Here is a 27,339-nt window from a genome sequence, read left to right as displayed (position 1 = left end):
AGTAATTATGATTTTGTTAAATATTGGACTGTACCTTTAAGAATAATCCTGTGATGTAAGATCACATGATCTGTGTAAACCAATGTGTTAGCAGCGCGGGCTACTTCTACAGTCAGTGTAGAGATATAGATGGAGGTGAAAGCACACGTGTAGTTGCTGCTGGATGTATTGTAAATAAACCTAATGTTTCTATTTAGAAAGTTGTCTGCAGATCAACTCTGTTACAAATAGACAACTCGGCCACACTACAACAGTTCGGCTTTTCATTCCATTAATTTCTCCAGTACTTTTTCTTTACTAGTATCAATTACAGTACTTTGAGTTCCTCATTCTCATTCGCCTCTTGGTCACCTCTGTTTTTACAAAATTTTATGTCTTCTATTGTAAAGACAGATACAAAATATTTTTTTAACTACTTTATGATGATGATTGTGAGTGATCAGTTCTTCAGTCTACCCCCATTACGAGGTCTTTTTCTTTGTGTTCCTCCAACAGATCCGACAGAGAATGTGGAATTTGTGTTCCAGCCAAGTGTTTTGAAGGAGACGGACAATATGACAATGGAGTGCAAATCTGATGGATCGTCAGATGTTGAGTACACCTTTTACAGAGTGCTGGTGAGGACCTCTTCTGCTAGAGTGTCAAATCTGTAACTTGTTGATCAACAAGTATACAGTTTAGAAGATCATCAGTGTAATTTGATCATCATAAGAAAAGAAAATCTCCCCCCCTTTTCTCTTCTTTCTTAAAGCTGCGGACTGAATTGAATATAATGCCTTAGCATTAATAATGCTCTGTATTCTTCATGTACGAATCCAGACTGATTTTCAGCAATTATCTTGCGGGAGTCATGCATCACAGCAAAGCTTAGTTACAATCCCACCTGATAACCACACTTTCCATCAGAATTCATTGGCTAATGGGCGAATAGTGAAGAATAGGAAATGTAGCTTTTCTGCTCACATCACCAACTGCCAGACCACTAACACACAATCAGGCTGAAGCACCTGACACATTTTGTTTTTTTTTTCTATAGAAAGGATTAGGAAAAATATATCTTTGAATGTGTGATCACAGTTGAAAAGGGAACAGAGACAATATTTGATTAAAATCCGGATGATTTGATCTTTGATGACGTTTTCCCAGATAATATGGTAATTTATTAGTCACAGGGAGTTGATAAACACCTCACCAGCAGTCTGTCAGGACATTGCTGATCCTTTTGGACTTTTTTTTACTTACTCCTTCACGGGATGTGAGCTTCACACTTAAGAAAGTGTTGGTGAGCTGCCTTCTTGAACTGCTGCAGTCCATGTGGTGTAGGTACACCCACAGTGCTGTTAGGGAGGGAGTTCCAGGATTTTGACCCAGTGACAGTGAAGGAACGGTGATATATTTCCAAGTCAGGATGGTGAGTGGCTTCGAAGGGAACTTCCAGGTGGTGGTGTTCCCATGTGTCTGCTGCCCTTGTGCTTCTAGTGGTGTAGACCGAAGGTTTGGAAGGTGCTGTTGAAGTCTTGGTGAGCTGCTGCAGTGCATCTCTTGGATGGTACACACTGCTGCCAGGAAGCATCGGCGGGGGATGGACTGAACGATTAAGATGGTGGATGGAGTACCAATCAAGGGGCTGCTTTGTCCTGGACAGTGTCAAGCTCCTTGAGTGTTGTGGGAGTTGCACTCATCCAGGCAAGTGAAGAGTATTCCATCACACTCCTGGCTTGTGCCTTGTAGCTTTGGGGAGTCAGGAGTAAGTTACTCACTGCAGAATTCCTAGCAATTCCTAGCCTCTCACCTGGTCTTTTAGCCACAGCTGGTCCTGTTCAGTTTCTGTCAATTATATTGATAGTGGGGGATTCAGTGATGGTAATGCCATTGAACATCAAGGGGCGATGGTTAGATTCTGTCTTTTTGGATATGGTCATTGCCTGGCACTTTTGTGGTGCTAATGTTATTTGCCACTTGTCAGCCCAAGCCTGGATATTGTTCAGGTCTTGCTGCATTTGGACGTGAACTGCTTCAGCATCCGAAGAGTCGCAAATTAACATTGTGCGATTGTCAGTGAATAACCCCACTTCTAACGTTATGACGGAGGCAAGTTCTGAAGCAGCTGAAAATGGTTGAGCTTATGATACTGCCCTGATACTGTAGCAATGTCCTGAGACCGAGATGATTGACCTCCAACAACCACAACCATCTTCCTTTGTGCTAGGTGTAACTCCAACCAGCAGAGAGTTTTCCCCTGATTCCAATTGACTCCAGTTTTGCTAGGGCTCCTTGATACCACACTTGGATAAATACTGCCTTGATGTCAAGGGCAGTCACTCTCACCTCACCTCGGAAATTCAGCTCTTTTGTCCATGTTTGATCTAATGCTTCAATGAGTTCAGAAACTGAGTGGCCCTGATGGGGTGTCAGTGAGCAGGATATTGCTGAGTAAGTGCCGCTTGATAGCACTTTCGATACACCTGCCATCACTTTACTGATGATGGAGAGTAGACTGATGGGGCGGTAATTGGCCAAGTTGGAGTTGTCCTGCTTTTTGTGTACAAGACATACCTAGGCAAGTTTCCACATAGCCGGGTAGATGCCAGTGTTGTAGTTGTACTGGAACAGCTTGGCTAGGAGCGCGGCAAGTTCTGAAGCACAAGTCTTCAGTGCTATTGCTGGAATATTGTCAGGGCCGATAGCCTTTGCAGTATCCAGTGCCTTCAGCTGTTTCTTGATATCATGTGGAGTGAATCAAATTGGCTGAAGTCTGGCATCTGTGATGCTGGGGACCTCCGGAGGAAGTTGAGATGGATCATCCACTCGGCACTTGTGGCTGAAGATTGTAGCAAATGCTTCAGCCTTATCTTTTGCGCTGATGTGCTGGGCTCCTCCATAATTGAGGATGGGGATAATTGTGGAGCCTCCTCCTCCAGGGAGTTGTTTAATTGCCCACCCCCATTCACAGCTGGATGTGGCAGGACTGCAGAGCTTAGATCTGACCCTTTAGTTGCAGATCACTTAGCTCTGTCTCTCGCTTGCTGCTTATGCTGTTTGCACAAAATATCTTTTGTTGTAGCAACACCAGGTTGACACCTCATTTTTAGGTATGCCTGGTGCTGCTCCTGGCATGCCCTCCTGCACTCTTCATTGAACCAGGATTGATCCCCTGGCTTGGTGGTAATGGTAGAGTGGGGGATATGCCTGACCATGAGGTTACAGATTGTACTTAAATACAATTCTGCTGCTGCTGATGGCCCACAACGCCTCATGGATGCCCAGTTTTGAGTTGCTAGATCTGTTTTAAATCTATCCTATTTAGCACAGTGGTAGTGCCACACAACACGATAGAGGATATCCTCATTGTGAAGGTGGGACCAACATTGGAGTCTTCACATTGACGAGGGTATGCTCAATGTGAAGACTCCCACCAACACTGTCATGGACAGATGCATCTGCAGCAAGCAGGTTGGTAAGGATAAAGTCAAGTAGGTTTTTCCCTCTTGTTGGTTCTCTCACCATCTGCCACAGACCCAATCCTGCAGCTGTGTCCTTTAGCACATGGCCAGCTCAATCAGTAGTGCTACTACCGAGCTACTCTTGGTGATGGACATTGAAGTGCCCCACCCAGACTACATTTGGCACCCTTGCCACCCTCAGAGCTTCCTCCAAGTGGTGTTCAACATGGAGGAGCAATGATTCATCAGCTGAGGGAGGGCGGTACGTGGTAATCAGGAGGTTTCCTTGCCCATGTTTGACTTGATGCCATGAGACTTCATGGAGTCCAGATTCAATGTTGAGGATTCTCAGGGCAACTCCCTCCCAACTGTATATCACTGTGCCGCCCCCTCTGCTGGGTCTGTTCTGCCAGTGGGTCAGGATATACCCAGGGATAGTGTATCAGGGACATTGTAAGGTATAATTCTGTGAGTATGTGAAGCTGTTACTTGATTAGTCTATGGGACAGCTCTCCCTATTTTGGCATAAGTCCCCAGATAGAAACAAAGAAACAAAGAAAAGTACAGCACAGGAACAGGCCCTTCGGCCCTCCAAGCCTGCGCCGATCATATTGCCTGTCAAACTAAAACATTTTGCACTTCTGGGGTCCGTATCCCTCTATTCCCATCCTATTCATGTATTTGTCAAGCTGCCTCTTAAACACCACTATCATACCTGCTTCCACCACCACTTCTGACAGCGAATTCCAGACCCTTTACATAAAAAACTTGCCCCGCACATCTCCTCTAAAGTTTTCTCCTCTCACCTTAAATCTATGTCCCCTAGTAATTGACTATTCCACCCTGGGAAAAAGCTTCTGACTATCTACTCTGTCCATGCCCGTCATAATTTTGTAAACTTCTATCAAGTCGCCCCTCAATCTCCGACGCTCTAGTGAGAACAATCCAAGTTTCTCCAACCTCTCGTCATAGCTAATAACCTCCTGACCAGGCAGCATCCTGGTAAGCCTCCTCTGCACCCTCTCCAATGCCTCCATATCCTTCTGGTAATGTAGCGACCAGAATTGCACTCAATATTCCAAATGTGGCCTAACCAAGGTTCTAAACAGCTGCAGCATGACTTCCCAGCTTTTATACTCCATACCCCTGCTGATGAAGGCAAGCACGCCATATGCCTTCCTGACTACTTTATCCACCTGCATTGCCACTTTCAGTGACCTTTGGACCTGTACACACAGATCCCTCTGCCCGTCGATGCACTTAAGGGTTCTGCCATTTACTGTATAATTCCTACCTGTATTAGACCTTCTAAAATGCATTACCTCGCATTTGTCCGGATTAAACTCCATCTGCCATTTCTCTGCCCAAGTCTCCAACCGATCTATATCCCATTGTATCCTTTGACAATCGTCTTCACTATCTGCAACTCCTCCAACCTTAGTGTTGTCTGCAAACTTACTAATTAGCCCAGTTACATTTTCCTCCAAATCATTTATGTATATTACAAACAGCAAAGGTCCAAGCACTGATCCCTGCAGAACTCCACTAGTCACAGCTCTCCATTCAGAAAAGCACCCTTCCACTGCTACCCTCTGTCTTCTATGACCAAGCCAATTCTGTATCCATCTTGCCAGCTCACCTCTGATCCCGTGCAACTTTACCTTCTGTACCAGTCTGCCATGAGGGACCTTGTCAAAGGCCTTACTGAAATCCATGTAGATAACATCCACTGCCCTTCCATCGTTGATCATCTTTGTCACTTCCTCCCCTTCACAAAACCATGCTGCCTAATACGCCCATTTGCTTCCAAATGGTAGTGAATCGTGCCACGAAGAATCTTCTCCAATAATTTCCCTACCACTGACGTAAGGCTCACCGGCCTGTAATTTCCTGGATTATCCCTGTTACCCTTCTTAAACAATGGAACAACATTGGCCTTTCTCCAGTCCTCTGGGACCTCACCCGTAGCCAGTGAGGATACAAAGATTTCTGTCAAGACCCCAGCAATCTCCTCCCTTGCCTCCCTCAGTACTCTGGGGTAGATCCCATCTGGCCCTGGGGACTTATCCACCTTAATATTCTTCAAGATGCCTAACACCTCTTTTTCGATCTCAACATGATCCAGGCTATCTACACACTCTTCCCTAGACAAATCGACCGCTAAGTCCTTCTCTTTGGTGAATACCGATGAGAAGTACTCATTTAGTATCTCTCCCATTTCTTCTGGCTCCACACACATATTCCCACCTCTGTCCCTGAGTGGGCCAACCTGGTTCCACTGGCTACCCTCTTGCTTTTTACATATGTATAAAAGGCCTTGGGATTTTCCTTAATCCTGGTTGCCAATGACTTTTCATGACCCCTTTTAGCCCTCCTGACTCCTTGCTTAAGTTTCTTCCTACTTTCTTTATGTTCTCCACGGGCTTCATTTGTTCCCAGCCTTCTAGCCCTTACAAATGCTTCCCTTTTCTTTTTGACTAATCTCACAATATCCTTCATTATCCAAGGTTCCTGAAACTTGCCATACTTATCCTTCATCCTAGCAGGAACATGCTGGTCCTGAATTCTAATCAATTGATGTTTGAAAGCCCCCCACATGTCAGTTGTTGATTTGCCTTCAAACATCCGCCTCCAGTCTAGATTCCTCAGTTCCTGCCTAATATTGTTCTAATCAGCCTTCCCCCAATTAAGCACCTTAACCTGAGGACTCTTGTTATCCTTATCCACCAGTACCTTGAAACCTACTGAATTATGGTCATTTTTCCTGAAGTACTCCCCTACTGAAACTTCGACCACCTGGCCGGGTTCATTCCCTAATACCAGGTCCAGTATTGTCCCTTCGTCAGTTGGACTATCTACATATTGTCTCAGGAAGCCCTCCTGGATGCACCTTACAAATTCTGCACCATCCAAACCCCTAGCACTGTGGTTCCCAGTCAAAATAGGGAAAGTTAAAATCACCCACCACAACAACCCTATTGCTTTTACATCTTTCCAAAATCTGTCTACTTAACTGTTCCTCAATCTCCCGCTGGCAATTAGGAGGCCTATAGTAAACGCCCAACATTGTGACTGCACCCTTCCTATTCCGGAGCTCTACCCATATTGCCTCGCTGCATGAGCCCTCTGAGGTGTCCTCCTGTTGTACAGCTGTGATATTCCCCTTAACCAGCAGTGCAACTCCCCCACCTCTTCTACATCCCTCTCTATCCTGCCTGAAACATCTAAATCCTGAAACGTTTATCTGCCAATCCTGTCCATCCTTCAACCAAGTCTCCTTAATAGCAATAACATCATAGTCCCAAGTACTAATCCAAGCTCTAAGCTAATCTGCCTTGCCTGTTATACTTCTTGCATTGAAACAAATGCATTTCAGACCCCAGTCCCATTGTGTTCAGTAATTTCTCTCTGCCTGCCCTTCCTCTTAGTCCTACTGGCCATATTCACTGGTTCCCAGTCATTTATTTCACCTGCTGTCCTATTGCCCTGGTTCCCACCCCACTGCCATACTAGTTTAAACCCTCCCACATAACACTAGCAAACCTCGCAGCCAGGATATTGGTGCCCCTCCAGTTTAGATGTAACCGGTCCTTCTTGTACAGGTCCCCCCTGCCCCAGAAGAGATTCCAATGATCCAGATATCGGAAACCCTCCCTCCAATACCATCTGTTCAGCCACATGTTCAGCTGCACTATCTTCCTATTTCTAGCCTCACTGGCATGTGGCACAGTGAGTAATCCTGAGATTACAACCCTGGAGGTTCTGTTTTTTAACTTGCTGCCTAACTCCCTGACCACTCACTGCAGGACCTCATCACTCTTCCCGCCTATGTCGTTAGTACCAATGTGTACCACGACCTCTGGCTGTTCTCCCTCCCCCTTCAGAATGTCCCATACCCGATCAGAGACATCCTGGACCCTGGCACCAGGGAGGCAACATACTATCCTAGTGTCTCTTTCATGACCACAGAAGCATCTATCTGAGCCCCTGACTATAGAGTCCCCTATGACAATTGCTGTTCTGTGCTTTGACCACCCCCTGCTGAACAACAGAGCCAGCCGTGGTGCCACTGCTCTGGCTACTGCTGTTGTTTTCCCCTGATAGGCCATCCCCCCCCCAACAGTATCCAAAACCATATACCTGTTAGAGAGGGGGACAGCCACAGGGGATTTCTGCATTGACTGCCTGCCCCTTCTAACGGTCACCCATCTACCTGTCTGTATCTTGGGTGTGACCATGTCTGCAAAACTCCTGTCTATGACTCTTTCCACCACCTGATTGCTCCCAACTGCTGCTCCAACCGAGATGTTGGTAAGGAGGACTTTGCAGGGTCGATAGGGCTGGGTTTGCCGTTGCCATTTCCAGTGCCTAGTTTGATGCCAGATGGTCCATCTGGCTTCATTGCTTTTAGACTTTGTAGCGGTTTGGTATAACTGAAGGGCTTGCTCGGCCATTTCTGAGGGCATTTAAAAGTCAACCACATTGCTGTGGGTCTGGAGTCACACGTAGGCCAGACCAGGTAAGGACGGCAGATTTCCTTCCCTAAAGGACATTAGTGAACCAGATGGGTTTTAAAATGAGTCCTAATAGTGAGTGTGCCCACTTTCGTCTCTGTTTGGTACTTCCCAGGGAGTGACCCTCCTTCAGATATGATCTCGCCTCCCCTATCTTTCAGTCTGACCTCCCTACTTTCCACAATAGGCAATGTGCTCAGAGCAGCAGCAGCAGCAGCAGCTGTCATATGTCAGTGGAATCTGCAGCTGTTGTGTGTTCCAGCTAGGGGACAGCTTATATAACAGCATGCTGCACTTACATTAGGGGAGCATTATCATCATGTTTGTACCAAGCTAACAAGATACATTTCTTTTGAAAGTGAAAAAGAGTTTTCCTTTTAAAATATTATAATGAGTATTGTAAATCTAAAAAAGAATCCTATTTAAGATTTAACTTGCATACCCAGTTCCTTTAAGAACTCTAACACATTACCATCATTTTGCTTGGCCATTACTTGTATTTTATTGCAATCTTATTTTCCATGACATCAGCTTTTTCTGGACCCCATTTCTCCTTCCAGTTTGCTATGGTGGTGTTCATTAAAACCGAAACAAAAATTAAATTGGCTGTAGCAAACATGCATAGCTTTCTCAAATGCCCTTTTCATTAATGAGGTAAGTACTCTTTTGCAGCCGCCTTCCCCGTGTTTAATATTTGAAATTGGCCAAAGTATTTAGATAGTTAAATGATACCTTTAATGACAAAGGCCTAAGTCATTTAAACTTTAAAGATCGTTTTCACTTCCCATTTCAAACTGTGCCTGCCTCCATGCCATGTCCCTACCTCCATCCAGCTGGTGTAATTCCTGAGGACACCTGAAGTCCAGCCGCCTCGATCAAAATCTCAAAACTTACCTGTGGTAGTCTCTTAATGAGCCCACAACGCTGTTAAGTGAGTCATTAATGGTGTGGGTCTGGTTTTCACCAATGGCCTTTCCCACACTGAACAAAATGGCGCTGAGGTGAAATGGAGGTTGGATTTCCGGTCACCTTGCTCGGTGCCCATTCTTTTTGCTGCCCTGCCTCTGTCCCATTTCTGGACCAAAAAATCTTGTGTCTTAATTTAGCATAGTGCAGGGCTCAGGAGAGGGGGCTGTAGACGGTGCCAAATACTGAGACCCAGGTACTGAGGTTGGGGGTGGGTAGGGGATGGGGTGGAGGTGGGGGGGAGGTGGTGGGGGCGGGGGGGGTGGGGGGTCACCTGGTCTCAGTGTAGTAAATAGAGTTTTTTGTTGTCCAGCCTGAGCTGCTAGAGCTGCAGACCTGAAAGACTGGCTTCAAAAAAAAAATGGAAAATATCAACCTGACAGTTATGATTTCTTTTAAGCCAGTCTTTGAAGTCAGTTTGGCTGACAGCTGCTGCACTGCTGCTTCTGACCTTTGGGCAGCTTCGTGGTTCCAGTTTTTTTTTTAAAACCCCCCCAGAAAACCATAAAGCTGCCTGAAGATCAGCGGCAGCTGTTCCTATTTGCAGCAGCTGAGATCTCAGTGCTCTTGGTTAAATATCTGCTTGAAAAATGGTAAGTTTTTATCTTGTTATTTTGTATTTGTTGTTTTTGCATTTGTGTATTTGTATATTGTATCTGTAATTAGTTTGGAGTTTGGAGCCAGTTGGATATGGTGTGTGTGGGGTGAGGGGGCTGGGTGGTGCTGGGCTCTTAAACCAGCAAATAAATAGCAGTCTAAATTTTCATTACGCCCTAAAGTAAGCATAATTCTGATGTGCTGTGTTGGTATACCGGAGGCTTGAGAATCTTGAGCCTCCTCAAAATAAATGTAAGAAACTAAAAACCAGGTAGTGATGTAAAACATGGTGTTGACTCACTATCACCCATCTTATTACTGTTGCAAATGAACTCCCTATTTGTCACTAGGAAATTGCTTAAAGAAAAGTTTTACAAATCTCTACTCCATCCTAGGTTCACCCCAAATAGGCTGTAAATTCGCACTGTACAACACAATTTGTATGACAGCTTCTGGGGGAAGAGGAAACAATCCAGTTCTTGAATTAAGGCCATACTGAATTTTTGTATCATGTATCATTCTTCTCTGAAAAATTCAGATGAATATTTCAATCTACATTTTTCCTGAGTTGGTAGATGTCTGACTGACAAATCCTGGGGATAGCTTCATTAGCGTAAAAGGGGCAGATGCAATTTATGGTATATTGTCATTTGGTGCCAGAGTCAGAGTGATAAAGTTGTACAAGCACAGAGTTGAACTGTTTTGTAAATGTAGCGATTTCTTTGTAGTCACTTTCCTAATATCAGTTGATTGCTGTCTGATTAATTATCCTTAGAGAATCAGCATTGAGCCTCCAGTTTCACCATTGCTACAGTCACACTGCCCACTGCATGCAGGTATAATGGAAGAAAGAAAACTTATGTTTATACAACTTCTTACACAATGTCCAAAATCATTTTACAGCCAATTCTGTTCTTTGAGTTATAGTCGTTGGTATAATGTAAGCAATGTTATCCAAATAGCGGAGCAGGGTCAAGGGGAATAAATGGCTGCCTCCTGTTCCTAATACATATGTTCATATGTCATTTGGATGCATGAGATGAGCTGGCCTAGATGGCCTTTTTCATCCATAATTATCTTGCAAACAGAGGGTGGATTCATGGCTAGAGTTTTTTTATTTTGTTGCTAATGGAAGTTTACTGTGAGCGGACTTCGTGGGGTGAGATTCCCGCGACAGGAGTGTGTAATGAACTCATAGTGAATCTGTAACCTGTTTTACACTGCACATAATTCCCAAGAATCTTTTCCATTGGCTTAAATCATGTCCTTTTGTCTACTTACCTATTATCCCACTCTATCTTGGTGGTTTTATGAGTTTTTTGAAGTATTGAAATATTGTTATAAAGTTGTGTTACATAGTAGATATTGAAAATATATTGTAGTGAGAAGCAACAATCAACAGAGTCTTCAGACTTGTTGATTAAGAAAACATATACAATTGTGAACCATTCAGTCTTTGTCCTCTGGCCTCTTAAAAGTTGTGTCACACAGAAACACCTGAGGGCTCCAATGCTTCTTATTGACAATGAAGACCTATGTTGTTCAATCATTCCACTTTGTTGCTCAGAAGTTATTTGATGTTTCCACCCTGTGAGAGTACTGATAAAATAGAATTGTATGAAATATTTATATTCCATTATATCATGTACCCAGGCAGGAGAAAATTTCTATATCTTCCACAAATGGAAAAGATCTTGAGCAGTTTATCTGGGTTGCAAGTATAGAATCTTTCCCTCCAAATATGAATTAACTGTCACTACGTCCATATGGTGCAATGTACAGAACATATTAATGAGGGCTGAGGCATCACTAAAATCAGCGTTAGTGTCTGCATTGTGTGATAAATAACTAATGGGATATTTTCTTGTCAAATTAACAATATTGCACAATGCTGTTAAAGTAAAGGTTGTACTCTATTTGTTTAATAGTCGTGGTGGGATCACCTATAGGGTGCACACAAACTAACACTGCATTATATCATTGCTGCTCTTAATATTAATGACCCATGCTGCATTTATATTGGAAGATATTTATAACCAGATGCCACTCAATGGGTGACATAATTTTACTCAGCCCTTTTTGTGATTGATGGATTGATTGATTAACCTTGAAAGGTAAAAAGATACCATGCATGATTGAGGGGGAAGATTAAAGGGGGTGGAATAAGGGGCCCGGAAACAGGAGAAGCACTAGGGCCCATGATTTCTATACCTGGTACTGCTGTAGTGGCACGCTGATTCGCACCAGCCATCTTTCCTGTCATGTACACACTGAACGTACATTCCAGATCTTTGTTCTGAAAAGCAGAAATTACCGACCAAAAGGTCAGCAACACAATAGCCAATAGTTTGATCCAATGAGTTTTGCAGTGTCAAATGCAGGATCCTAAAGAGATGATGTATTGAATAGATTACTTCTGAATCGAACATGCTGACCAGTGCTTCTTGTTAGAACTCAGATAGTTAGGCTGTGAAGGATAGAACACTGGAGCTTGATCTTTATTCATTTACAGAAACAAACATTGCATATAATGCACCTCCTATCAACAACCCCTCTTTCGGCCTACTCCGTATATATGAGCATAGGTAAATCCTCAAATTGTTCTCACCACCTGAATACAACTAACACCTGGAATACTGTGCACAGTTTTGATCTTCATATTTAATGAAGGGTATACCTGCATTGGAGGTAGTACAGTAAAGATTCACAGTAATAGTGATCATGAAACCATTGTTGATTGTCATTAAAAAAAAACCCATCTGGTTCAGGGAAGGAAATTTGCCATCCTCACCCTGGTCTGGCCTACATGTGACTCCATACCCACAACAATGTGGTTGACTCTTAACTGTCCCTCTAAAATGGCCTAGCAAGCCACTCAGTTCTAATAAACCACTACAAAGTCTAAAAGGAATGAGCTCTCACCCTAACAGCACAGTGGGTGTACCTATACCACATGGACTGCAGCAGTTCAAGAAGGCTTCTCATCACCTGAATACATTTACCATCTCAAGAGCAATTAGAGATGGGCAATAAATGCTGGCATGACCAGCGATGCCCACGTCCATAAACGAATAAATGTAAAAAAATTGAGTGTGCATGATACACAGCAGTGATCTTATCAGGGTAGCCATTATCCTGCAGGATAGCTTTGATGATTTGCCAGTAAGGCCAATCTTAAAGCACGTGTAGGAATCCCAAGACATATATTGACCAGTGAAGATAGGCTTTAGAGAGAGGAGAGAACTGATTAGCGGATTTCTCAACGAGCACATCGAGGAAGGGGAGCTTGTTAGACTGCTCCATTTCAAAGGTGAATTTGAATGCAGCTGGTGTGCAATAATGTGTGTAAGGAAATTCTTACATGCAGCTCCAGATTTACATATAACAAATATATCATCTACACATTGAAAATATGCAAGATGTAGTTGGTTAGCAGCATTCCAGGGAAAACATGTTTCTTATGAACACCAATGAAAATGCTAGCGGGAGGTGGGCCTAAGGGATCCCCTGGTGAATTGCTAAGTTCATAAGTTCAATGACTACAGATTCAGAAAATGATGATACTTCTAGATTGTCATGATATAGTGATATGGCACAAATGTCTACGGCCTCCTTGAGCGGCACATTGAGTTGGCAATGTTGAATGAGCACATGGACAGGTAAATAATTAACATTCCTGACAGCATCAGTGCTGTATCCATCATTGCTGTGCAAAAATAATCTAACACAAGACTTTCTGAGCACTCTGAGGTTAGTCAGATGGAAATATTCTTTGTTACAATAACTGTGCTCCCCTTCTGATGAACAGGATGGAAAGGATGAGGAGATCCTTGACAGCACTGGCAACACTTTGGAGTTTAATGGAGTGCAACGAATGGACAGTGGTGTTTATGGCTGTAAAGTACTGGACTTTGATGTATTACACAAGGATTTTAACACAAACAAGACAATAACAATCAATTGTATGTATTTTTTTCTCTTCCCTTTTTCCCTTTGTCCTCTCCCAAATATTCCAATGCTACAAATGCCAGCTTCCCTATGGCATGCACATATTAGTGATGATTCTTCATGTATCTGTAAAGTTAGGGATCCAAGTGGGACCAAAAACTACCTTGCTGATATCACTGACTTTCAAGACAATTGAGTTGTCATAGCATGTATTATGCATTCTCTGAAGATCTCAAAAAGAACAGGCTGAATTTCATTCTTGTGAGGAATGTGTAATAGAACATGAGTTTGTACAAAATAGTGCAACATTGCAAGGCTCAGGGAAACCCATTTACATGGCTTTCATAGAATTTTTAAATGTAAAGTTTCATGAATAAATTGAAATGAATGACCTGTAATGGGAGGATAGATGGGAGAGTCACTGGAAAGAAAATGAGGCAAGTTTGTTCACTGTCACCCATTCTGTTCAATGTCTTCATCAGTGATGTGTAGTATATGTTATAAGGTACATCCTCAGCATACATTTTGGCCATTTTTGAAAGGCTAGAATGCTGTCATGCAGATAATTTTGTGATGTTGGTGAGTCCATTACATCATGCTCACTATCTTGAACAATAGGGTAACTAGTGGTAAATGACAGTGGGTTCCCCCAGGTGCAGTGTTATGACTTTGCACAACTCTACACATGATCTTAAAGGTATGGTTAGAAGATAAAAAGGTCATTTGTCCCATTTGTTAAGTAAGGTGAATTCTAATTTTAGGACAGTACTTTGGGGTTAATCGGAGAAGGGCCAAAGGGCACATCGGTCTTTTTCCACTCACAGGAAAGCCCAGAACAGTTTAAATTTTTGGCCTATAAAAAAAAGTCATCCTTTATGCTTCGAAACTCCAAACCTAGAACAGAAAATCCTCCTTTGTTGTATGTACAATATCCAGGCCTGTAAGCTGTGGCAAAAAGGGGAAGCTGTTGCAGGGAGCAGGGCTCTGGCCTTACACTAATCTGTTACCAAGTCTATTGAAAGGGCAGTCAGCCACACACTGGGCATCTTTTTGCTAAAACCCCTCAGACAAGGACCTGAATTAAGTAGCTACGGATGAGCAAGTCTGATGCATTTGAAATCTAGCCTGTCATGGCAAGTGTTGATTTGTTATGCAGGGTGAAGGTTAATATCCACCAAATCGCTGAAGAGGAAAAAGAGAGAGATTTGATCTTACATAGTGCCTTTCATGACCATCCAAAGTCCCAAGATGCTTTACAGCCAATTCAGTACTTTTGAAATGTAGTCACTGTAGGAAAAGAGGCAAAGATGTGCACAGCAAGCTTTCACAAACAGCAATGTGAAAATGACCCAAAAATCTGTTTTTTGTGATGTTAGCTGAGGAGTAAATATTGGCTAGAACACTAGAAATAACTTTCCTGCTCTTCTTCAAAATAGTGCCATGGAATCTTTTACATCCACCTGAGAGGACAGACGATCTCAGTTTAATGGCACCTCCAAAAGACAGCATTTTTGACAGTGCAGCACTCCCTCTGTACTGCACCAGCATGTCAAACTATATTTTGTGCTCAAGTCCTGGAGTGAGAGTTGAACCCATCAACTTCAGACTCAAGAGTGCTACCCAGTGAGCCACAGCTGACGCTTAAGGATACCAGCTGTCAAAGACATTAGCTGGAGACATGGTATGAGAATAAGTACTCATACAACCAGGGTTTAGCTTAGGAATTGGAGACAAGCAATTGCAACTAGAGTTGCACAGTTCAAAATGACAAAGCCATGACTGGTGAGTTCATATTGTGGTTAGAGGGTGATGGGAATGTATTTACATTTTAGTGATGGCTTATGCTGTTTGTGAAGAGCCTGGTTTTTCTTTTTCACTTTCAGTTGTTTATGATTAAGCAATGGCTATTCTCCTTGGAAGTTAGGTAAGAAGGGTCACTTTGGGATTAAGGTGATCCCAAGGTGAGACACTTAGGCAGAGGAGATCTGAGTCCAGTCAACTTTGTGTGGAAAGGTTTAGTAATCCCATATCTGAGCCACAGGCCTTGGCTTTTGCCAAATTAAGATGTCTGTATTTGGTAAAGTCAGATGTTCACATGGGAAGAGAATTAGCTTGAATTTCTATCTGCCAGAATAGAGCAAAGTAGATTTGTCAGTGGTTGGTGTCAAGATTCTTGAGTATAATATAGGGTTTCCACATACGTCAGATACCAAGGTGGCCAAAAACTAGATGGTCCCAAACAGATTGTGTCAATAAACTATTTTGCTGTTTAGGTGTTGAACCAATCCTGATCCTTTCCTTAACCAACATGGTAAAGGCATGCAGCAGTAGGAGAACAGGATTAGGGACCCTGGCTGATTTTTGTCTTCCCTGCCCATGGGCACCCTTACTGGCTGAAACTCAATGCAGATCAGGAACTGCGCCTGGCATCTTTCTGCCCCATATTACTCAGTGCCACACTGGAAGCTGTCGTCACTCAGTGATCCATCAGGCATGCTGAAGGGTCAGGTTCCTGTTCAATGTGAGGATTAAGGGACACAGAAGCTGTTTAATCAAGACAACAAGCAATTGAGTTTCTCTTCCTTTCTGCTGCCTTCCAACAGATCTGGATCCTATTGCATTGAAACCAAAAGGACCATATATTTTTATGGAGGGTGACAAAAATAAAACTATATATTGTAGTGCGAAGGGGTCACAACAGACATCTGTGATTTGGAAAAAACACAAGGTAGGAGTAAAACCTATAGAATGATTCTTGAAAGAACCTTTGGGGTTAATTTCCTCTTTGTATAATATTTAGTAGAACACTCCAATATGTCCCACATGCCTTTGAGGAATTTCCCACTCTTTCTGTTTATTAACCATCTCCTGATTTTACTCCTACAGAAGACAGTCAGCCCTGAAAACATGCTTCAACTATCAGTAGCTACATTTGATGATTCTGGAAACTACACCTGCGAAGTTACAATCCAGAATGTTCCAAGCCTGACACGACAAAAATCCATCAGCATTATTGTCAAAGGTGAGAGCAGCCAATCAGTAAAATTACTCGGCACATCCTGTACGCTGTTAATGTATTTTAACCTGACACTTGCTTTGATACATCGCTCTTAATTGTAACATCCAGATATATATTACACCCTCACTGCAACACTCTGATACACCCCACACCTCATATTATAACACCCTGATATACCCCACTCCCCTCATAGTAGTTATTTTTAAAAATGAGTGATAAAGGTAACCATCAGAGGGTGAGGGGGAGTGGATCTGGCTCACTCCCAGACTCAAGGTGCTCAACTCACTTACCCTCACCCTCTGTGTGTGGGTGTGTGTTAGTGTATGGGTTGAGGTGAGTGAGAACCCTGAGACTGGGAGTAAGCCAGACACACACACACTGCCTCCCTCTCCCTCATGCGCACTGTCCCTCCCCCTCACTTGCACACGTGCTTTCTCTCCCCAAACTCTCTCTCCGCCTCTCATGTGCGTACTCCCTCTCTTCCCTCGCGCATACTCTTGCTTCTCCCTCTCACACGTGCCCTCTCTCTCACTTGTCCCTCTTGCATGTGCATGCTCTCTCTCTAGCACCCACCTCTTGCGCAGGCGTTCCGTCTTACTCCACCCTCACACGCGCATGCGCTTTCTTGCATCCCCTCGTACATGGACTCCTTCTCGCTTCCCCTCTTATGCTCACACTTTCTCCTCCATGTTGCACGTGCACTCTCTCTCGTGCCTGCTCACTCTCGCTCCCCCCTTGCACATGCTCTCTCTCTCTCTCTTCTGTTTCCCCCTCACGCGCACATGCTCTCTCGCACAAGCTCTCATGCATCTCCCCCTCCCTCGCTCCCTATCAGGCTCATGCACTCACTGTCTCTCCCTTGCTCCCGATCCCCCCTCTCATGCAAGCGCATTCTCCCTCTCTCCCTCAACGCTCACTCGCTTTCCCTCTCTCCCCCTTACGCTCAGTCACTCTCCCTCTCTCCCCCTCACTCTCTCACTCTCCCTCTCCCCCTCACGCTCACTTGCTTTCCCTCTCTCCCCCCTCCCACTCACTCTCGCTTGCTCTATCTCTCTCCCCCTCACGCTCACTCGCTTTCCCTCTCTCATCCCTCTACCTCTCTCTCTCCCTACTCACTCTCGCTCACTTTATCTTTCTCCCCCTCACTCACGCTCGCTCTCCCTCTCTCCCTCACGCTTGCTCACTCTCCCTCTTCCCCCTCACACTCGCTCACTTTCCCTCTTCCCCCTCACTCTCGCTCACTCGCCCTCTCCCCCTCTCACGCTTGCTCTCCCTCTCTCCCCCATCACTCTCGCTCTTTCTATTTCTCCCCCCTCATTCTTGCTCGCTCTCTTTCTCTCCCCCCTCACTCTCCCTCTCTCCCCCCTCTCCCCCTCACTCTTGCTCAGTCTCCCTCTCGCCCCCTCGTTCTCCCTCTCTCCCCCCTCATTCTTGCTCACTCTCCCTCTCCCCTCATTCTTGCTCGCTCTTCCTCCCCCTCACTCTTGCTCACTCCCCCTCTCTCTCACTCTTGCTCACTCTCCCTATCTCCCCCCTCACTCTTGCTCACTCTCCCTCTCTCCCCCCTCATTCTTGCTCACTCTCCCTCTCCCCTCATTCTTGCTCACTCTCCCTCCCCCCTCATTCTTGCTCGCTCTCCCTCTCTCCCCCTCACTCTTGCTCACTCTCCCTCTCCCCTCATTCTTGCTCGCTCTCCCTCCCCCTCACTCTTGCTCACTCTCCCTCTCTCCCCCCGCTCTCCCTCTTTCCCCCCTTATTCTTGCTCACTCTCCCTCTCCTCTCATTCTTGCTCGCTCTCCCTCTCTCCCCCTCACTCTTGCTCACTCTCCCTCTCCCCTCACTCTTGCTCACTCTCCCTCTCCCCTCACTCTTGCTCACTCTCCCTCTCCCCTCATTCTTGCTCGCTCTCCCTCTCCCTCCTCACTCTCGCTCTCCCCCTCTCCCCCCTCACTCTCGCTCGCTCTCCCTCTTTCCCCCTCACGCTTGCTCGTTCCCCCTCTCTCCCCCTCACGCTCGCTCGCTCTCCCTCTCTCCCCCCTCACACTCGCTCGCTCTCCCTCTCTCCCCCTCATGTTTGCTCTCTTCTGCTCTCCCTCCCTCCCATCCATAGTCTCTCTCCCTCTTACTCCCTGCTATCCACCATCTCTTTTTCTCTTTCTCCCCCTTCCCCTCACGCTGTCTCCCTCCCTGTTAACCTTTAAACCTATGACCAGGAAATGTGGGACAGAAATGGCCTGATATTGGAGGAGCAGCTCCTTGCAGAATTTTTCTCTTCACCTATTGGTATTTTGAACATGCAGGCTGGCTAGGGAGGCATGGCTGGTCGGATTGTGGCCTGTGGGCCATAGTTTGGACAAGCCTGGTCTGACTCATACTGTTTATGCTCTGTTAATTCCTAATGCTAATGCCAAGTGTCTGAAGTCAAAAAGTGTTCCTCTCCCCACAATCTCTTCCTGCTCTCTCTGTGCACACTGTGTGGTCTCTTGATGATTCTCTACTTCCTCATTTACAGGGTCAGTGGCAGTTTCTACAAGACCTCCTATTCCTGGTCAAAATCTGTTACTCCAGACCAGCTTTACAACATCGTTCTATACCAAATCACTAAGATGCAGGTTATTTGTAAAAGTTATCCTTAGAACAGAGATGGATCTGCAACTTTCTGAAATCTCACTACCTCACTCTATATCTCAATCACCTCACGCTGTATTTGTTGGGCATTAAGCTTCTGAGTGAATACATCAGTGCTGTGATTAGGACAAGTAGGAGTTGGGGGTAGGGTGTGAATCTTGGATCTGTACATGGTACTAATGCTGGATGCCACAAACAGGGTGGTGTGAGTACCAGTGTCACAGGTGGTTGCTGGATTCATAGCGAACCTTTTAGAATTGGCACTTACAAATGAGGTTACCACAAAGGAACTTTGCATAATTTTTCTTTGCACTGTAGTGGATACTATTTGCTCTCCACTTTTTAAACATTTTTTCAAATTTCTAAAAAATCTAATTTGGATGATATAAACTGAACTGAAAAACTGAACCAGAGTGGGAGGTAGATAAACTGTATATTATGCACATGTCTGAGCTCAGAGCACTGCAGAAAGTAATATGGTCAAGTACGGTGACCTATCTCAATGCATAATACTGTCGGTATCAGTAAAATACAGCATCATAAAAGACTTCAAAGCCAGACCACTACAAATCCACGGGCCTATCTTACGTATCAGGGTCATTGCTCCACAAGAAGACAGGAAGCTGTTTGTTGGTAGACTGATAGTTAATGGAGTGTCTCATTTTGCAATTCAGTGCTTGTCGTCAGTCACAATCGTGATAATTCACTGCCACATGCAGCTTGCCATGTACATGCTGTTCACAATATGATATGAACAGGAAATCCCCTTGTTTTTGCTCAGTTACTGCCACAACCCATTTTGGGTCACTCAGATCCAGAAATCATATCATTGGAATAAATAGAGGGTTGTAGTATAATTTCAGCAGAGGATACAAGCCAGTTACTCTCATTACCTAATCATTCCCTTAAACATGCATTATGTGAAGTGTTATTAGAAGTCTGTGATGGAGCTTCACCTCTGTTAATATTCATTCTATAAAATTTACAAAATTTCTCAGGTTTTGATAGCATGTCAGAGACATCCTGAGCCAGACTGTCCTATTCAAAGGCACAGCAGTTCTGCAAATTGGATTCCTACCAGAAGCCTCTGGTGCCTTCAGGTTTGATTTTCCCCCGTGTGGGTGCAATTTTGTGGAACAGTGCAGTAAGAAGGGTTAAAAACAAAAAAACTGCGGATGCTGGAAATCCAAAACAAAAACAGAATTACCTGGAAAAACTCAGCAGGTCTGGCAGCATGAGGACTCGAAACGTCAACTCTTTTCTTCTCCACCGATGCTGCCAGACCTGCTGAGTTTTTCCAGGTAATTCTGTTTTTGTTTTGCAGTAAGAAGGGTACTGCCTTCCCCCAGGGAGAGGAGGCAATAAATTTAAAACCTCAAATTCTTCCTCTTGTATTGAGCAGCACTGATAATAGCCGACAGAGTCAGGGATCAGGGTGGGCTTGACTGGCTGAAGAGCAGTATAAAGATAAACAATCAGAAAATGGAATAAGAATGGAGTTTCCTCCATTAAATAAAGAGCTGCAACATTTGTGTGGGTATTAAAGCTGTGTCTCAGTGTCACCATATTGTGCCTCATTCAGTCTTCTGTTTATCTAGGGAAGTCTCACAATAGGAGCAGTGGCGGAATGTTGATAGTCATCATTATTGTGTGCATCATTCTTCTTGCCTTCTTGGGTGCTGTCCTCTACTTTCTTTACAAAAAAGGCAAGATACCTTGTGGCCGCTCAGGAAAACAAGACATGTGAGTTTTGCTGCTGTTCTATTTGTGTGGATGTGAGCAAATGTTAGAGGATGCATGTGAGAATGTGCGCCTATGAGAGGGAGAGGCAATGATTGTACGTCTGTATGAAAGAGAGATAGAGAGGCTGTGTGCCTATAAACTAATTTGTGTAGAAACCTCAGTGTGTATAATTCTGTGTTTTTTGCATACACATGCTTGATAGAAAGACCCATCCCTGGCTCACTCAGGAAGTTAAGGATAGTATTAGATTAAAAGAAGAGGTTTACAATGTTGCAAAAAACAGTAACAAGTCTGAGGATTGGGAATGTTTTAGAAACCAAAGGGCCAGCAAAAGAGTTTATTAAAAGGCAAGAAATAGAATATGAGAATAAACTATCCAGAAATATAAAAATAAATTGAAAGAGCTTTTAAGTATATAATGAGGAGAGTAGCCAAAGTAAATGCTGGTCCCTTCGAAGCAGCAACAGGAGAAATTATTATGGGGAACAAGGAAATAATGAAGGCATTAAACAAATATTTTGTGTTTGTCTTCATAGGTGAAGACACAAGTTTCATGCCAGAAATAGACAGTAACCTAGGGGCTAAAAAGTGAGGAAATTAGTATCAGCAGGGAAAGAGTATTGGAGAAACTTATGGGATCAAAATCTGACAAATCCCTAGGACCAGATGACCTACACCCTAGGGTTCTAAAGATAGTGGATGCGCCAGCTATGATTTACCAAAATTCCTTAGATTCAGAAACGGTGCCATTAGATTGGAAGTTGGTAAATGTTACACTTTACGAAAGGAGGGAGAGGGAAAACAGTGAACTGCAGGCCAGTTAACCTAACATCAGTCTTTGGGAAAATGCTTATGGAAAGCTTAACCAGTATTCTTAGAAAAGCATATTATGATTAGAACAAGTCAACATGGTTTTACTAAAGGGAAATCCTGTTTGACAAATTTATTAGCATTTTTGTGGATCGTAAAGATAATGGTTCATAGAGTTGGGGGTAACATATTAACATGAATTGAGGGTTAGTTAACTGATAGAAAGCAGAGTGGGCATAATGAGGCTTTTTCAAGTTGTCGGGCAGCGAATAGTGGAGTATCACAAGGATCAGAGCTGGGTCCTCAGCTATTTACAATCTATATTAATGACTTAGATACATTAATCTGTGGCTCTTCATCTAAGTTTGCTGATGATAGCAAACTAGGTGCGAAGGTAAGCTGTAGGGAGGATACAGAGATGCTGCCAAGAAATATAGACAGGTTAAGTGTGTGGGCAACAAAGGGGCAGATGGACTATAATGTAGGGAAATGTGAAGTTATTCACTTTAGCCATCAGAATAGAAAAGCAGAATATAAGATATGAAACTTGCAAATGTTGATGTTCAAAGAGACTTGGGTATGCTCGAACAGGGAACACAGGAAGTTAGTATGCAGGTGCACAAATAATTAGGGAGGCAAGTGGCACGTTGGCCTTTATTGCAAGGGGGTTGGAGAACAGGAATAAATAAGTCTTGCAGCAATTGTACAGGGTTTGGTGAGACCACAGCTGGAATAGTGTGTGTAGTTTTGGTCTCCGCATTTAAGAAAGGATATACTTACATTGGAGGTGGTACAGCAATAGTTCACTAGATTTGTACCTGGGATTAGGGAGTTGTTTTAGGATGAGATACTGAGTAAATTGGGCTTATATTCTCTGGAATTTAGAAGAATGAGAGGCGATCTCATTGTAACCTATAAAATTCTGAAGGGGTTTGATAGGATAGAGGCTGAGAGGTTGTTTTGCTGGTTGAGAAATCTAGAACGTGGGGGCACAGTCTCAGGAATAAGGGGCCAATCATTTAGGACTGAGATGAGGAGAAATTATTTCACGCAAAGGGTTGTAAATCTTTGGAATTCTCTACCTCAGAGGGTTGTGGATGCTCCATCGTTGAATACATTTAAGGTTGGGATAGACATTTTGATCTCTCAGGAAATTAAAGGATATGAGGAGCTGGCAGGAAAATGGAGCTGAAGCCCAAAGTCAGCCATGATCGTACAGTGGGCCATATTCTACTCCTGCTCCGATTTCTTGTATTCTTCTGGATTGATGATCTATGTTGTGTATATTCCATGTTCCGCAGTGCTCCTCACTTTGCAGAAAATTTCAGCTCTGGTCAGTGTCCTGATGTCAGGTTGTGCCTGGCGACGAGGTGACTTCCAGTCGCTGGTAAACTAATGGGAGGTTTTCTTTAGCACACGGACAGATGCTCATGACGACATTGTGGTGGAAGTTAAGAATGACCAGAAGGTTCCGGAAGAGACAGTGCTTCTGCAAGGAGTCAATGGAGAGAAGAAACCGCCCAGTGACCAGGTTAGGGAACTAAATACCAGTGTGTGTTTCTCCTGGCGTTGCTTGATGTCACGCTTTGTTTTGTAATGTTCCTGTGAAGTGGTCTTGGGATTCATTATGTTAAAGGTGTTATTTAAATAAAAGTTGTTGTTGTTAGGCCACAACTACAGTATTGTGCCCAGTTCTGGTCACCACACTTTAGGATGTGAAGGTACCTGAGAGGGTGTGGAGATTTACCAGAATGGTTCCAGGGATGAGGGATTTTAGCTACAAGGTTAAGTTGGAGAAGCTAGAGTTCTTCTCCTTGCAGTAAAGAAGATTGAGGGGTGATTAGATGGAGCTGTGCAAGATTATGACAGATTTAGATAAGTTAGACAAAGAAAAGCACAGATTTAAGATTTTAGGCAAGAGAGGCAGGGGGATGTGAGGAAGGAATTTTTATGCAGTGAGTGAAACACTCTGCCCATGAGGGTGGTGGAAGCAAAGATAATGAATAATTTCAAAAGAAAATTGGATGGGTATTTGAGGGAACTAAGCTTACAGGGCTACAGGAATGGAGCAGGGGAACGGAACTGACTGGATTGTTTTGCAGGGAGCCAGCTTGGACTTGATAGGCTGAATGCCAACTTCTGTGCGTAAATGACTAATAATTTAGCAAACTGTCCTTGTACAAGTTTACGTAATCATTTCAGACCTGAGTTGATGTGGGTATGCAATTCACAACCGAGACATGTCCAGATCAGTACCTGTGTGCAGGATCAGTACCTAGGGATTTGTTGCTACTCAACCACTACTCAACAAAAATGAAGGTACCTGTATGATATGATGGTTAGTAGTGAGGATCACGTATTGTTAGGTTTACTCTGACATCTTGCTGTTCTATTGGTGGCACCAAAGTTTTAGGATCAGATATAGCGTCAGCCTGAGTCTGAATTCCCAAAGTAGGATAGCTTAAAGATTCTTTTCTCTGATTAACTCGAGTGATTTTTATTTTTTGGTGGATCTCTTTTTAACCATAATTTTTTCCATGTTTGGTCTCTTCTGTTTGCTGTACAATAAGGATGATAGAGATTATTTGATCTCTGAGCTCCTACAAACATTCCAAGAAATCACACAAAACCATGTCACCAGTAGGTAGATATTTATTGGGTAAGAGTCTCTCAGGATTTGGACAAACACAGGAAAATTAAGTTGAGGTAAAAAGTGGCCATGTTCTAACTGACTGGTGGAACAGACTTGGGAGCTTATCCTGTTCCTATGTCACAAGTAGTGTATGATTCATCAATCAGTGGATGCTCACTGGCAGTCTAGCAGCAAGACTTTGTGTTAACGCTTGTATTGTTTTCCATTCTTTTTCTGGAGTGAAGGGAGAGAAAGGGATATACAGACCTGCGGAATGAAGACAAGTAACCACAGCGCTCCCAGCCTGACCTGACTACATGGATATGACAGTAACATGAAATGTTTTTGCCTTTACAAATGCTGCACTTGCTCCTACACTGCAGCAGTTCCAACCAATGCTGGAACCTTCCCTTCACTGGAAACCGCTGAACACTTTACTGAAATGAACACACAGCTGTTTGCTTTCCCTAATATTTACAGTCAAACTGGGTCCTGATGTTTTCTTTTTGTTTAATCTTTGTAATTGTAGGTCACCCCTCAGCTGTAGATTTCTGCTTAAGTTATTGCGTTGTCACATCAGCAGTTAAACAGTGCAAAATGCTTGTCCAGGCTACATCTCCTTGCGATAGTTGGAAAGAAAATTCAAATCACCTATCCATACAATTCATATGAATCCCTTTTGGTCACACCAATTAAAAATGAGCCTTTCTCATGAAGAATGCAATAGAAATATCCAGATTAGAAAGCGTTGTTCAAAGAGGAAATTCTCAGTACCATCCTAGTACCATCTAACCAACTGCTGAGAGGCATTTTCATTTTCCTACCAACTCATCATGTCTTGGGATGGAATATCACATTTTATCAATCATGTGATTAATGTTGGAAAAGGTGATGTCACATGTGTCTGTGTAATTCCAATGCACATTTTAAAATTGATATTCCCGCCTCTCACCAGGAGAATTACTTGTGATAATAGGAGTACTTTTGTGGGTTTTAGCTGAGGTTTGTACTCAGTACCTGCCTAACACATTGCAGTTGGGCTGGACAAACTGCAGTCGGTGACACAGAGCGATAGGGACAAGATTTATGGCTAGGAAGAGTTTTTAAATCCCACAATGCTTTGTAATAGAAACATCAACATTCATTAGTTAGATAAGGAATCCTTGACTAAATTTACAGGATCCAGAAATTTTCTGTTTGGAGGGATTTTCTATTAGGAATGCTGACCACACATTGATTGTGGTGTTTACTCTCTGCTGAGTCCAAACGAAATGCACTGTACTATAAGTACTTTTACTACACTTCAGCATCCTCCAAACCGAGATTCTAGAAGTAACAATTTGATGGGGCACAGAATTTAAATCATCACCAAACCTTCGCTTGATCATAAACACAGGTGTCATCACCTCCGCGGGGCCTCTGATTCTATGAATGTCAAGGCCTGTGTATGTGAGTGACTGGGTATGTGTTTCTGTGAAGGTCGAGGCCTGTGTTTCTGTATGGCAGGGCTTATATTCCACTGATCTGTTTGGAGATGCTGCATGTACTCTTTAATTATCAGTTATTCTTTAATTATTTTGTGTAACAATTTACCTGTTAAAGTATAAACAATAAACATTACAATAGGTTGAATGGGAAGGAATAGTTTTCCACAATGACAGTGAAAGAATTACCAGAAAACTAGCTTGTGTTTTGTTTCTCTCATTTCCAGCATTTTGTGTTTGTCTTTGCTGAAAGGGAGTGGAACATATGGAGAGGGGTACAGGAGTTGTTCTTCTTAAATCTCCAGGATATGTTCCTTACAGGCTTGGGAGCTCAGCCAGCCCCACTCCAAAGTACCAAGGGCCTCATGATTGTGTTTCTATCCATTTGCCTGTAGGCCCCTTGTTTCAGGTGCTTTGTGTTCCTGGCTTTGCTAGTGAAGAGTTTGTATATAGTTTGATGATAGAGTACACCTTTTACTGAGTTTTTTTCACAGGCCGTGTCTCATGGCCTTCAACTTCACTATTTAAAGAACAATTTGGTATTCTGCAAACACTAACTTTGTTATTTGGCTCTTTGACGCGAGAGACAATGCTAGAAACAAGCAACTAGCAAGAAGTCTCACTGAGTGGCCAAGATAATGGCCTGATAGTGGCCTGTAGTCAGATGACATCAAATGTTATCCTCCTACTGCACAGAAAGGGCAATGTCCACTGGCACATGCCAGGTGTATAGCTCAAACCATAGGAAGTTAATTACCAGGACATTTTATTTTTAAAAATAGATTGTCAAGTTGTGTGGGTGTACAAAAAGGAGAGAAAATTGTGGAAATCGTTTCCTTGAAAGGTTTTCCAAGGGGTGCATATTTCCCCTCAGATTTTTGGTTTGTCCTTCTGACATCGAGCGCAACTAGTCCCTGGTAATCAGAACATGGCATGTGTCAGAAAACCTCCATTCATATAGATGAGGAGCAATTGCTATTTCAACACAGAACTGCTTGCATGCCAAACAGCAAAAGGAGGAAGTGATAGACAGGGCTAAGCAATCCCATAACAACAGATCAGATCTAAGTTCTGCAGTCCTGCCACATCCAGTCGTGGTGGACAATTAAACAACTCACTGGAGGAGGAGGCTCCACAAACTTCCCCATCCTCAATGATGGGGGAGCCCAGCACATCAGTGCAAAAGACAAGGCTGAAGCATTTGCAACCACCTTCAGCCAGAAGTACTGAGTAGATGATACATCTTGGCCTCCTTCTGAAGTTCCCAGCATCACAGATGCCAGTCTTCAGCCATCAATTTACTCCATGTGATATAAAGAAATGGCTAAAGGCACTAGATACTGCAAAGGCTATGGACCCTGACAACCCACAAGCCCAAGATGTGCTCCAGAACTTGCCGCGCCCCTAGCCAAGCTGTTCCAGTTCAGCTACAACACTCACATCTACACGACAATGTGAAAAATTGCCCAAGCATTTCCTGTCCACAAGAAATAGGATAAATCCAACCAGGATAATTACTGCCCGATCAGTCTACTCTTGATCATCAGCAAAGTAA

General features: G+C 43.5%; 1 protein-coding gene across 6 annotated transcripts in view; it reads left to right on the top strand.

Moving 5' to 3' along the window:
- The window catches only part of LOC121269544 (basal cell adhesion molecule-like), a 265,738-nt gene extending 239,806 nt beyond the window's left edge, over positions 1-25,932 (top strand). For 4 of the 6 annotated variants that reach the window (XM_041174218.1, XM_041174220.1, XM_041174219.1 and 1 more), the window contains 7 exons: positions 496-617; positions 13,329-13,482; positions 16,072-16,196; positions 16,355-16,490; positions 20,714-20,858; positions 23,082-23,199; positions 24,546-25,932. In XM_041174218.1, coding sequence (XP_041030152.1) covers positions 496-617; positions 13,329-13,482; positions 16,072-16,196; positions 16,355-16,490; positions 20,714-20,858; positions 23,082-23,199; positions 24,546-24,578 — 833 coding nt within the window. In that variant the 3' untranslated portion in view covers positions 24,579-25,932. Of the gene's footprint in view, positions 1-495; positions 618-13,328; positions 13,483-16,071; positions 16,197-16,354; positions 16,491-20,713; positions 20,859-22,969; positions 23,050-23,081; positions 23,200-24,540 lie in introns of those variants that run through there. The other 2 variants (XM_041174216.1, XM_041174217.1) reach the window with 2 other exon arrangements.
- Positions 25,933-27,339: the final 1,407 nt, after the last annotated feature.

The sequence above is a fragment of the Carcharodon carcharias genome, chromosome 25 (genome assembly GCF_017639515.1).
Source record: "Carcharodon carcharias isolate sCarCar2 chromosome 25, sCarCar2.pri, whole genome shotgun sequence".
NCBI classification, from domain to species: Eukaryota; Metazoa; Chordata; class Chondrichthyes; order Lamniformes; family Lamnidae; genus Carcharodon; species Carcharodon carcharias.
The sequence above is the reverse complement of the archived record's forward strand: the minus strand, read 5'-3'. Positions and strand labels throughout refer to the sequence as shown.